Source organism: Eleutherodactylus coqui, chromosome 1 (assembly GCF_035609145.1).
Source record: "Eleutherodactylus coqui strain aEleCoq1 chromosome 1, aEleCoq1.hap1, whole genome shotgun sequence".
NCBI classification, from domain to species: domain Eukaryota; kingdom Metazoa; phylum Chordata; class Amphibia; order Anura; family Eleutherodactylidae; genus Eleutherodactylus; species Eleutherodactylus coqui.
In genome coordinates this window covers 320,040,005-320,053,815 of record NC_089837.1, presented here as the reverse complement: position 1 = coordinate 320,053,815, position 13,811 = coordinate 320,040,005, and the positions used below count along the sequence as shown (strand labels likewise).

At 41.1% G+C, this 13,811-nt stretch overlaps 1 protein-coding gene across 1 annotated transcript in view; it reads left to right on the top strand.

Annotated features, from left to right (window-relative positions):
• The window catches only part of CSMD2 (CUB and Sushi multiple domains 2), a 948,969-nt gene that overhangs the window by 923,143 nt on the left and 12,015 nt on the right, over nt 1-13,811 (top strand). Inside the window, exons 58-67 of the mRNA XM_066586981.1 lie at nt 2,452-2,628; nt 3,207-3,386; nt 3,484-3,657; nt 3,762-3,935; nt 4,308-4,381; nt 7,011-7,122; nt 8,030-8,209; nt 9,946-10,011; nt 10,338-10,499; nt 11,444-11,556. Of these exons, the coding sequence (XP_066443078.1) occupies nt 2,452-2,628; nt 3,207-3,386; nt 3,484-3,657; nt 3,762-3,935; nt 4,308-4,381; nt 7,011-7,122; nt 8,030-8,209; nt 9,946-10,011; nt 10,338-10,499; nt 11,444-11,556 (1,412 nt within the window). The remainder of the gene's footprint in view (nt 1-2,451; nt 2,629-3,206; nt 3,387-3,483; nt 3,658-3,761; nt 3,936-4,307; nt 4,382-7,010; nt 7,123-8,029; nt 8,210-9,945; nt 10,012-10,337; nt 10,500-11,443; nt 11,557-13,811) is intronic.

The following is a 13,811-nucleotide window of genomic DNA, read 5'->3' as shown; positions in this document are numbered from 1 at the left end:
AATATCCCTCGGTGTGTTCTCCTTTAAGAATCTTGGGAGAGGGAGCCTGTGTGCTCTATCAATTTTTAGCTCCTGCTCTGGAGTGTCAGGGAGAATCTTGCGGAGGAATCGCGTCACAAAACCAATAATTTCTGAGTTGGCAACTTTCTCTGGGACACCTCTTATTTTGACGTTGTTACGCCTGTTCCTGTCCTCGAGGTCAGTTAATTTTTGTTGTAACTTGTGCACGCTTTCCTCCAAATCATAGTGAGAGTCTATCAGAGAGTTGTGAGATTTGACCAGCTCTCCCATCTTTGTCTCCGTTTTTTCTATGCGTGTGTTAACTTCCTTAACTGAGCGGTCTACATAGGATGTTAAATTCTTTATGTCGAGATGGATGGTGTTACTCAAGGCCATGACTAACTCCTTGATGTACAATTCTGAAGCTGGTTTATTTGATGCAGAAAGCCCAGCTAGACTGTTTTCCTCTTCAATATTAGTGGATATGGGGCTAGCACCAGGGTTATCTGCGCTGGGGTTGTCTGACAGCTTCTGCCGTTGTTTTTCTGGACTGCTAGTAAGTGAGGAGGGGGATGGCAGCCTCGTGTTCGGCGCCATTTTGTGTCTCTTGTCCCCTTTGTCTTTCTCTCCCTTTCTATGTGTTCCCTCTGCCTGCCTCTCCTCTCTCGGCTCCGCGCTCCCCTCCGTGACTGCCGGTGTTAGTGTGGCATTAGAGCGCTCACCTGGCAGTGCAGTGTGTCGGGTCGTCTGCTGCTTCTCCATAAGCGAGCCGCCGGCGTCCGTCTCCTCCGGCGCCATGACAGGTGAGGCAGCGCGCGCCGGGAAGAAGTCTTCCAATCTGGAGGGCTTGCCTTTAGCTGTCTTCCTCCTGGTTGTCATCGCTAGATGCCCGGGAGGTTTAACGATGCTTTAGCGCAGTTCTCTCCTCTCCTCAGTCGCTTTAATGTTGCTACGAGTCAGATGACAAGCGGAGCCCAAGCTCAAGCGTCCGCTCCGAAGCCTCACCAAGCCCCGCCCCCCGTTGTATGACCTTTCTGAGCAGATGAGGACAGCATATATCAGGGAATAGAATATTTTATAGAATCATCAATTTTATACCTGATTTTTTGAATGATTGCACAACATGACACAATGAGAAACTCCCTAAAACTAAAACTATTTTTATGCTCAGTCACAGCATGACTTTTAATTCTTAGAGTCTTTTTGAAAACTAAAAGCTTCTCTGAGATTGGTTGCTAGGGGCAACAAAGACACTTTTTAGACAGTTTTCACAAATATGCCTCAATATATACAGCTGTGGCTGTACACTACTGATAATAATTAGGGGGGTCTTACACAAACAGATTATGGAATACACAAACGCTGTCAGTGTACACTTTCCGCAGCAAAACACAGGCATTGAAAGGCATGTAGTTACGAATTGCGTATTCTGTGAGCTGAAGAAAAATCACAGTATGCTCTATTTTGCTGCGGACTCTGCACAGATGGCCTCCATTGAAGTCACTGGAGGTGTCCGATCCACAGCGATACACACTTAACATTACATATGGGTTGCGGGTACCTGCATCATCACTAGGTGATGGCACAGGACATACAAACAAAGAAAGAAAAGGTACTGTGCATGACTACCTGTGAGCCCCCACAGTCATTACAGTTTAAGCATGTATGCAGGGTCACCGGCCAGGCTCACAGCCGGAATCTGCTGCGGGCCTCCCGCAAGCGTAATCCATCCCGTTCCTGTGAGCCGGGCCTTAATTTCAATACACCACCAAAATCGTTGATTTTTTTGGAAATACGCAAGAGAAGCTACTGCAGACTACTGCAAGGACATTTATATAAATAATGAATATATATGGCGCCTTCGAGTGCTGAAAGTCTTCACTCCTTCACTTCTAAACAATTTTTTTTTGGCATTTAGTTTTTTTCCAGACTACAAAATTGAATAGATAACCTCTCTAAGGCAGCAAAAACATACATAATCCAAATAGCAAGAAGTAACCCAACATTAAGATAATGTGCATCATATATGCTGTTTTCCTCCAAGATAGTTCTTCCACACATTTACACTGACAGTCTTGAGGACACAACAGTAGCAGGGACATATATCTCCTGATGGGTTTTTCTCTATCAATGTCACATTGCGGTGGTGGGAGTGGATCTCCACACCCCATTTGCTTTGGTTCTCTGCCCGCAGGAGGTTTATAATTAAAAACAAAAAAAAAATTTTGCTTCGTACATCCATCCCCTCCCTCTGCAGTTTCCAATTATTGTCATCATCAGTGTATTACAGAAATTATATCCTTCAGCATGTCACATTGCAAGAGAAAGGCTCAAATCAATCAAGTAAGACATTTGCCTTTTGTTGCCAGAACCCACAGAAAAACATCAAGCCGTCACAAAGTAAGATATAGTGATGTACTTCTTATTTACCATTGATGTTATATTTTGCAGTGGTTTCATGTGGGAACCCAGGAACCCCCAGCAACTCACGAGTGATATTAAATGACGGCCTGATATTCTCCAGCTCCATTGTATATGAGTGTCGTGAGGGTTACTACTACAGTGGACCACTGAGAAGGGACTGCACTGTTAATGGCACATGGGCCGGCACTGCACCTGAGTGCACAGGTAATCTAAGCTTCTGGTTATAAGTCAATACCTGTATACTCTGTTACTTTAAGAAATATCGTAGTTAGTGGAAGCAGGGGTGTAGTTACATCCGGGCCCAGGAGCCCATAAGGCCTCTCTTCTCCATATTGGGAGCCCAGTACTATGAATAAAGCATTATAGTTGGGGGCCCTGTTACAGATTTTGAATTAGGGCTCAGGAGCTTCAATTTACACCTCTGAGTGGAAGCAAGGTCATCACCTACAAGATTGCACAAGAATCTGTACTTTTACGAGAGAAAATCTATCTGTGAGCGCCTTACAAAATGCCATGGGTTAGTGAACTTTGAACCACAAAGTTATAAAATCAGCTATATTTGAGCTATAAAATCAACAGCAGTCAACAAGGAACATTAACACTTTAGAGCATTGCTGATCTAAAGTTACATACAGTGGGGACAAACCAAAGTTCCGGTCAAGGATCTCCATGAAGGAGAGAACTAGTGAAGATATGGTGAAAGGTTTTGGGGGAAATTCTTTCAACCATCTGTAATATGGGACTTAAGCCTTTTTATATGTACCATTTTCTGTTTTTTACAGTAATCAACTGTGGGGACCCTGGAACTCCAGCTAATGGTCTTCGACTGGACAATGACTTCCGTTACAATCGCACAGTATCCTTCCAGTGTTTGCCTGGATATATGATGGAGTCAGACCGAGCAAAAACACTTCTCTGTACAAAAGATCGCACCTGGAATGGCACAAAACCAATCTGTAAAGGTAAGAATAGATTTTGTGACAGCTCCACTAATTCCTATGTCCATATTTACTTCTGTGATTGTCCTGGAATTATTGTTATAATTTGTCTTAATTTTAGCTATTACTTGCCCACCTCCTCCATCCATCCCTAATGGGAAGGCAGTAGGGTCCGACTTTCTGTGGGGTTCCAGCCTTTCATACACCTGTTTAGAAGGTTATCAACTGTCCCTGCCAGCCATCCTGACATGCGAAAGCAACAGAAGCTGGGTAGGAGAGGTTCCACAATGCTTCCGTAAGTGTGCTAATTTGAATTAAGAACAGTACATTAATACATGTATCATACAAATCAAAAAGACATTAAATTAGACAGAAAAATATATGTTGCATCACTTACAGCTGTGTTCTGCGGGGATCCTGGCATTCCTGCTCATGCTCGAAGAGTGGACAGAGGTTTCAGCTACCGGTCATCCATATCTTTTTCATGCCCCCCTCCTCTGGTCTTAGTGGGATCATCAAGAAGGTTCTGCCAATCGGATGGCACTTGGAGTGGAACTCAGCCAAGCTGCATCGGTAAGTTGGTGTTTGACAGCTAGTCATCTTGTTGGTTCTTTTGTGTACATTTTTGCCTCTACTACATTTTTTAACTCTACTAAATCACTTGTTGGTGAAATACTGGCCTTTGCGTATGTAGGCTCATGTATGTACATGAGTATTGGTATATTTTGCCAATTGTCCAGTTTATTCTGTTTTTATGCTATTTAAGCAATATTCCTCCATAAAACTTAAAATTAGTTATTATTTGTTCAGCGTATCCTTCAATTTATAATGTGTTTAGTCTTTGTGATCTGGTGGCAGTTAGTTAGTAATAGTTTTATTTATTCTATCAGATCATCAACAAATAATAGACCAACCTATACAGTATGTCCTTTGTTTTATTAATAGATCCTTCCCACACAACCTGCACTGATCCAGGGATCCCAACATTTGCCATGCAGAACAGCTCTCAAGGATACCAGGTACTTAATATGTTTTTGCTTTCCAACCTCTAAAAGCCATCATAAGCAATTGCATTTGGTTCACTTATCTTGTTGTACTAGGAAACACATCACCCCACTGCAACAGCATACTATATATATGAGAATTAAGGGCTCATTGTGAGTCTGAAATTTGTAACAGTTTGTGTTTTCTGCAACTATGTTCACTTGCAGAAAACACAAAAGCTTACACATTTCAGATGCTGTAATTAAGAACTCATTGTGTGTCGGAAAAGCGTAAGCAGTTATGCTTTCTGTAACCTGGTTCTGTGTTTGATTTTTAGGTTTTTCAAATAAAGTCTTGCCTATAATAAGACCCCATTTACACTGACAGCTGATCGCTAAGTAGCTACTTAAGAGCTATGCAGGTGGAGCGGGACACAGCTGCTATCACTCGGCGAACAATACAGGTGTTCTGCAAAAGCAAACAGCTGTATTGTTCTCCGGGATTACAGCACGCGTCCTGCTGTGAACTACCACAGTGACTTAGTGACTTTCCCTGGTGCTGGACAATATTTTCTTCACAATTTGTAAAGAAACCTGGCAGTAAATGTTTAATTTCCTTGCAGCACCACTACAGTGGCAATTAAGCATTACACAGTGCCCATTCGAATTAATGGGTTGTTTGCAGGAATGGGCCAGTTCCTCCAGAGTGAGAGATTCTTTTTGTAACCACTTTCCACTCGAGCCAACCGATAAAATCCTAAACAGAGGGCTCCCTCAGAATTCCTTAAAAGAGGATATGAAAATGGGCTTTTTTGAAACAAGACAACCCCTTTAACATATATAATTTATTTATGACTGCATATTGTTCAGTGTATTCATATGTAAATGTTACATTTAACGCATGGCCTTCCTTCAGGTCCACTCATAGACACAGGATTTCCGTGTCTACAGTGCTAATTTGGTGCTACAAAATGGGCCAGTGCTGCCTATAGCAGCTCAGATCACTTGTATCATCTTGTATAAAGCTATGGGAAGATGACAAATGGAATCTAATTGACCGCTATGGAAAACACTGATACGTTTTCTTAAAACAGTTTGCATATATAAGGCTTGTTGTGTGGTATTCAATTGCTGCTGCTCTGGCGATCCATAAAAATAGTCTTAAGAGAAGCAGGATGCCAGATTTTTGCATAATGAATGGTTCAGTATGACCAGTTCTATCATTTGCAGTGAAGCATAAGCTTGCAATTAGCATGAGGCATTTGATACAGGGCTAAGCCAAGCAGTAAAAATGAGGGGAAAAAAACATAATTGACTTTAATATTTAATGTACAAGTTATTAAAACATAACTATTGCCATTGTGCATTTATAAATGTAGCTATAAGACACGACCCTGTAGCCTCTTTACAGTTACTTTATAACAGTACCCAGTTAATGAAACAAAAAGAAACTTGCTCATTACTGAAGAAACCAACACTTGGTGCTTTAAAGTTACATTGTCTCATTCATTTTCCAAGTAAGAAAAAAGTTTGGTGTTATGTCAGCCTCACTTTATCTAGTTCCTACTATAGGTAAATAGTGAGCATACGCTCCAAAATGTGAATGTTTTATAGTATGTGCTTAGGCCAGCAGTCCTAAAACAAAAAAGAACCATGAATCTGGAGCCATCGTCTGTAAGCTTCACTGCAGGAAACTGAGCTGCAAAATCCAGTAAAATATTTGGCAGTGTTGCAATTGCTCCTTTCCTGGCAGAAGAAAGCAGTCTATATAAAATAAGAAGATGAGGTGTACTATTCTTCTGAAATGATTAAAGCATTGACTCAGCATTTTCATTATGTTAACTGTTTTAGAGTTCATTAATATCAACAATAGTTAACATGTTATATGGTTCTATCATAAAAATTGCAATAAGAAACATGACTTTCAACCACTGTTCAAATTCATTATAAGACAGCTAGCAAATAACCCAGAACAAGGATTCATTTCTGGATTGGAACTTCTTAGGGTAGTTATGGCAAGTGCCTGCTCCTCAGCTTAACCCTGCCTCCACAGCTTTCCTTCAACCAGGTTCAGAGAGTCATTCTACTCTTGTATCTAGCCAAGGCAAAATCGTTTGTTGCCACCACCCCTGGCACCCATTTATGGAAAACTGCTGTAATTAGATAATAGATGGTTCTTTAGTTGATTCGATAAAGCCAAACTTGTTGACTTTGGAAAATGTTTGGATATAGCATGCAAAGATAAACATTTTCTGATATAAAGCATCTTCATTCTAAATGGTTCTATGTATAAAGGGTAGAGATGAGCAAGCACCCAAATGCTCGGGTCCGCGTTATTCGAGTCGAGCTTTTCGTAAAATTCGAGAGCTCTACTCGAGTAACGAACCCCATTGGCTACAATGGGAGACTTGAGCATTTTTGTATGTGGGACGCCGGGTGCCGAGTTTTTTTCTTTTCTCTCTCTCTCGCACCATCGAGTTCGCTAATACTCGAACGAGCATCAAGCTCGACAGAGTACGTTCACTCAACTCTAATAAAGGGTCTTTCCAAAGGAAAATAATGTTTCAGATCTACAACGTACAGATTTCTTATCTTTGAGCTTCGTTGTGTTTTGTTTAACTTGTTGAAAAATAGGGAATATATTCATCTCTCTTTTTACTCATAGGTTGGCAGTACTGTATTATTCAAGTGTCAGAAAGGATACCTACTACAAGGCTCCACTACACGGACCTGTCTCCCAAACTTGACTTGGAGTGGGGTGCAGCCAGAGTGCATTCGTAAGTTTTAGCTTTAGTTCTGAGATGAAAGGTAAATAATTGACATGAAATAACCCTTCTAGAACATCTTTTCTCATACGGCTGTATGCACACACACAATTTTTTATGCGATTTTAAGACCGCATGGATATAAAACCCATTCATTTGAATGAGTTCATTCACATGAGGGATTTTTCACTGAGACTGATAGTCTAAGTTTGAAAAATTGCTGCATCTCCTATTGAAGTCTGATTCTTAGACAAGATTAGGACATGTGATTTGTGGTGTCCCGGACATCAGTTAGCACATGGACGAGTTGTTCATCTGTTGTCCTTTGCGAGCTGCATCCGAAGATCTCAGGCACAACTTGCTATCACCTGTGTGCATACAGTCTAACTCTGCATTGTGCTATTCCTCTGCTATTTCTCCTATAAATGTATGAATACATAGGTAACTGGGTGTTCCCATATTTCTTGTCAAAGGGGTGTGTCACTACACAGTCTGACAATGGCAGCACCCATTGGACAATATCAGAGTGTGAAAGGGCATATACCCACCTAAAAACACCCCGTTGTCAATTTATTCATACATTTCTAGGAAAAATAACAAACAAACAATAAGCAAAATACAGAGTTATAAGACAAGATGTTCCGGTATTGTTATTTCATAAAGTATACTAGTATTTAGTGAAATAGACATGTCAGACAAGCTGACAAATCCTTTTTATGCATTGGTTATTGTAAGTTGTATAAAATAATCTAATATAATTATTCTCCAAGATATACATTCTGTTTTGAGGACAAAGTAAATGCTGTATACTATTTAACAGATATAATTATATAGACGAGATAGAATGTGAGGAGGTCATTTAATGTAACCATGGTCTGAATATTGGGCTTTCAATGTGTATATTTTCTATTTTCTTTAGCCCACAACTGCAGACAGCCCGAGACCCCTCCACACGCCAATGTTGGAGCATTAGATCTACCATCTTTGGGCTATACATTGATTTATACATGCCAGCTTGGCTTTTATCTGACTGGAGGTTCTGAACATAGAACCTGCAGAATGGATGGGAGCTGGACCGGGAAGCCACCCGTGTGTCTCGGTAAGTGAGTACCTCTATGCTTTTCGAGGCGCTATTTCAACTAACGTATTGTATTATTGTAAACAGATAATTTAACTGGAGCGGGAGGATTTATTGCAGGGGCGTAACTATAGGGGATGCGGTAGCTCCTGGGCCCAAGACCCATAAGGGGCCCATTAGGTCTATTTTCTCCATATAGTAAGCCTAGTAGTATGAATAAAACATTATAGCTGGGGGCCCTGTTACAGATTTTGCATTGGGGCCCAGAAGCTTCAAGTTATGCCTCTGGTTTATTGTATAAGGACTCAGCGAAAACTCATGAGAGAAAGACTGAGAATAGCTTGTTTGGCCGATTTTCTCTTGTGACATTTTCATTGAGCTGGACCTCTTAGTACTGTAACTTCATGATCTATTATACATGCCACAATACGGCATGCTGGCATGAAGTTGGTATATTTCTATCTTTTAGAATGTAGGATTCAGTTAATGTCAAAGGGGCAATTTGGATTTGCCTTGCCTTATGGCTGTGGGCTAACTGTAGTGTCAGAACCTGGGGAATCCCTACATTCATGCTTAACCTCTCCAAGTGGGATATCGGCTTTGCTCCAGGGTCTGCAAGCCGTTACAAACACAGATAGTTCTGGTTGTTTGGCTGCTGATACCTGGGGGCAAGCAGAGGAGAGGTGTGCAGAGTAAAAATGACAGCAACGCCTGACCGCAGCCGCAACAGTATGTGAGCGGGTTGAGCAGTAGCGGCATGCTGTAGCAGTTAAAGAGTACCTGTACTTTCAGAAAACTTTTGACATATCAAATGTATTTATCAGTGGGGGTCCTGCTGCTGAGACCCACGCTGATTGCTAGAATGGGGGCGCTTTAGTGCTTACCAGAGTGCTGTGCTCCCTCAGCTATGTTCGCTTGTTTTCGTCTGCTTCCAGCAGCTGAAGACTGCTTCATAGTGGTGTATAGAAGCTTTGTGAGTTTTCTGAAGGTACAGGTGCTCTTTAATATGTATTCTTGTCATTTGGAGATCTAAAGTTAGCTGTACACATGAGAGTACAGTTGGCCAAAGCCAAGAATATTAACAAGAAGCCATTCAAGTTCTCATGCTGCAAGAGTCATATTAGACATATTCGGTTTGTCAAAATGGTGTTATGAGGAATAGCCATTGCTTGCTTGCTATCCAACCACTAGCTATGTCATGTGTATGGCCATCTTAAAGTGGTTATCCAGGCATCACCTACCAGGATAGAGCAGGGTCGAAGCAGAAGCACTACTCCGACCAGAGTATAGTGGCCAATGCTCATAATTGCAGGCATAGCTCTCATTGATTTCAATGAGAACTGTGCCTGCAGTCATGAGCGCCAGCCACTACACTGTGGTCGGAGCACTGCTTCCTCTTTGACCCCACTGTATCCTGGCGGGTGATGCCTGCATAACCTCTTGAAGACTTAGCTGGCAGTCTGTGTTCTTTTTTGTGCATATTAAGCATACATCTGTTTTGCCTTATTTATTAAATATTCATTGCATAGTCAAAACAGTATTTTTCATAGCATATACATTATTTCAAAGTATGTCATTATGAAATAAGACTTCCTTGCTGTAATTCTTTTAATGGCTCTCATAAGGATCATTTTAATATGAGATTTCATTTACAATTACAAGTTGCTAGTTCATAAATTACATTACAAGGCTGAGATGTTAATAGTGTACTCTACCAAACCAAGATTATATTGCCTTACTAGAGTTGTTTGTTGCAGCTGATGTACGGCCCAGTGGGAAACCAATCTCTCCAGTAAAGGAGCCTCCTATCCAAAAAACATCAGGTGAGACATGACACGTTGTTGCAAGAAATGTCCTTTATAACAATTTTGGATCATAGATTAGAAATTTCCCACCCAGTAGTTTATCTCTTATTTGCCATGGAAATATGTTGTACTACTTACACTTATGTTGACTAGTTTGTTGTGTCTTGGTAACTATACCATTTTACCAATCTAGAATTTGGCAATTCAGAAGGTGATATTTCCTTTTATTGACTTTTTAAGAAATTGAGATGTCTATTATTTCAATGAAAGTTATACAGTAAAAGATGTGTTAGATATAAAAGTGCTGCTGCAAGCAAGTTCTTAATGCAAGGTTGCTACTTCAGTTCCTTCAGATGTCTTTGCTAAGGATTCACTTTGGAAAGGATCTTATGAATATCAAGGAAGGAAACAGCCAGCCATGCTTACAGTCACCAGTTATGAGCTTGTCAGCAGTAAAGTGAATGCTACCATGATTGATCATAGTGGGGTAGAGCTTCAAGTGTCAGGTAAGCAATCCTAAATGACATTCATATCTTGATAATTAAATGTCAAACCAATGTGCACCTTAGGTCATTTTATTTCAAATATGGGGGCAAAAAAGTATATTTATGTATGTTGTCTATTAAGGCATAATAGTTTCTCATTTGTTTCTGATGTGTGTAGCATATGTAATAGTAGAAAGAAGAAATGCAAGAATACATCACTTAGGAATTATTACTGATTTATTTTATTTTATTCGTTATCATCCAAGTGAAAGAATAACTGGGTGTTTCAGCTCTTCTTAAAGAGATGACTTGTCATATTTTCATAAACCTAGGCTTCATTGGATTATACAGCAATATTAGGGCCCAAACCAGATGAGAAAGTCTACAGTGCCTTGTATCTACACCCTAAATGAATGCAATAATAGTTAAAACATATATTTCATCTGTGTTAAATCTGGTTTTCTTGTTCTAATATTCCAATTAGTTTAGAAACTATTCACTCTTACAAAGACTACTGGAATAAGGCAAACAGTTTAGCACAGCACTATTGCATCAGCATGTCAGTTCTCTACAGTCACAAAGTGTCATAGACAGTTGACTAAGAAACATGCAGCAACTTATTATTATTGAAATATAACGCTCTATTAATTAAAAAAGGGGGATTTAAGCACACTAAATAAGATACCAAGAATAATAAAGATGTCTAGATTGCTGGTACCGAGAAAGAGAGCACCCGCCCCAAGGGCTTACATTCTGCAAGTTCCAGAAGGAGGCAGTAGGTGAGGGTAGAAGCGGCTTGTGATAGCAGGGTTCCTGTAGGTTGAGCTGCCTGTTGACAAGTAAAACCAAATATTTTTACCCCTTCAGATTTCTCATTTCATGTTTTGAGTTGATATATTACTGTAGATATGGTAGTAATAGACTGCAATATTCATGAAGTAATTCTGTTTATATATTTTGTGTAGGAATTTACAAAAAGGAAGAATTCCACCTCCTTCTCCAGGCATATCAGATTCGAGGACCAAAGGATATTGTCATGGAGAAGTTCAAGATGGAGAGCTGGGCTTTGGATGGACATGTAAATTTGATAGTCCTTATAATAATGAATATAGGGGAATGCTGGCTGAATCATCATGTAACTTATAGGTTTGTATGGAGTGGGATTGGGAGCTGATCCCGCTCCATACAATGTAGGTGCCAGCTGTCTTTGACAGGTCTGACAGTGGCATTTCAATGCCCCAATCGGTATTCTGAGGTCCCGAACAGAACCCCCTTCCCCGCACAATGAGATTGAAGAGTGCCATTTGGTTGCCATTACAGCCTGAGGCCTTCTGAAAGCCCCCAGGGCTGCCATAACGGATTGCCTATCAAGCCATCAAAAAGTCATGTGTACTCCAAAATGGTACTAATAGAAACTACAGGACATCCCACAAAAAAAGCCCTCGCACAACTATTAATGAAAAAAATTAAAACGTTATGGCTGTCAGCAGATGGCGGCAGAAAAATTGTTTATTTGTTTTTTGAAGATATTTTATTTTTTTAAAGAAGCACAGTAAAAAAAAAAAAAAAAAAAGATGTAAATTTGGTATCATCGTAATCGTACTGACCCATAGAATAAAGCTATCATGTCATTTCTATTTCGCTCCACTTAGAAATTTACATTAAGTAGTTAAAAAACACAACTCGTCCTGCAAAAGCATGCCCTCAGACAGCTACGTCAATGGGTAAATGAGTTAGGAGTTTTTGAAAGTGGGGTGGAAAAAATGAAAATGGAAAGGGGAATTGTCATTAAGGAGTTAAGTATATAAAGTAGGGATTTCTGCTGTGGCATTCCTCTGATGTTTGATAATTGGGCATTAGCATTCCCCTTGTCAACATGGTGTGTTTCTACATAGTCTCAGGCTGGATTCACACGACAGTATGTATGCAACTATTTACCTGTGTATATATGCCGGCCATCCGATACCATGCATTTATTCACATAGCCCGGCGTGTATATGCAGGTAAATGGCTGCGTATATACTGTTGTGTGAATCCAGCCTCACACTGGCAGTAATGCTTCTACAGGGTTAGGGCTGCTTCACACAACCGTATGTGTTTTCACACTAGCCGCATCGCAGCCAAAAAAGTGTTAAAAGAAAATAGCCATGAGCAACTCTTATTTGAAATTAGCATTTTCTTGTCCATTCACACAGGTGGCTGCGGCATATCAGCGAAAATATACGCTGCAGCACAGAAATTCTCGGAATGACTTCTAATGTGTAACTAGAGCCAGCTGTAATCTTTTCGCAGCGCTGGAAAAACTTCCTTTCCCTGTCTCTTTTTTTTCAACTCCCATAGAAGCCTTTGGGAACCTCCAGCATATCTCTTCAAAAGATAGGGCAAGACCTATCTTTTCACGCACCGTATAAAATCGGTCGCTGTTTTCGTTGCTGATGTCCAATTATTTCCAACCCAATGTTTTTACGTTGGCTAAAAATTGCTCATCTGAATGAATACATTGGAAACCAGTGCTTCAGATGGTCGCGATTTTTTGATGTGGCTAAAATAACTGCATATACACAGTCGTGTGAATAAGGCCTAATTCCCATGGCGGATTTCCGCCACATATCATGCAGCAGACATCCGCGGCGTTGCCCCGCAGCTATTAGGTTCTATTGAACTATTGAATTCTGCCCCGTGAAATCACCCATAATCACTTGCGGCAGTCAATGGAAGTCATCCATCATGCTATCTTCCGCTGTATCTCAGAGGTAGATAGTGTGAAAACGCTTCCCCGCCCACCGATGCCCGCATCATATGACGCAGCCGGTGCGTCATGTGATGCTGTGGACGTGTCATAATATGACGCCGCAGGCGCGTCATGCGCTGTACTGTGCATGCATGCCGGCACGGGATGCTGGATCTTGGGCAGCGGATCCAGAGGTGAGTATAGGGTCTCTGGAGGGACGCCGTGACGGACTCCGCTGCGGAATTCCACTTGCGGAGCCCGTCACGGCCGTGGGCACTAGGCCTAAGGCCTTAGGGTATGATCGCACATCAGGGAGAAAATTCACACCAAAATTTTTCTGGAAAACTCGGCATGCAGTTACATCTCAGGCAGATATACAAATGATTACAGTTGTGGTGTGATTAGATGAACAGTCTTGTCACCTGAGGCCCTAAAAGTGGTTCCACCCTGGACTGCAATGGAGTGGAACCTGGTTGTCTTCAGCAACATACCCATGTTTAGTTTGGGCACTGACGACAGCTGTATTTAAGTCTGGAGACCTGGGGGTGAGCGCTTCAATCCTGCCTCTTTCTGTGGAGCAGCACACTACCCCCACTGCTGGT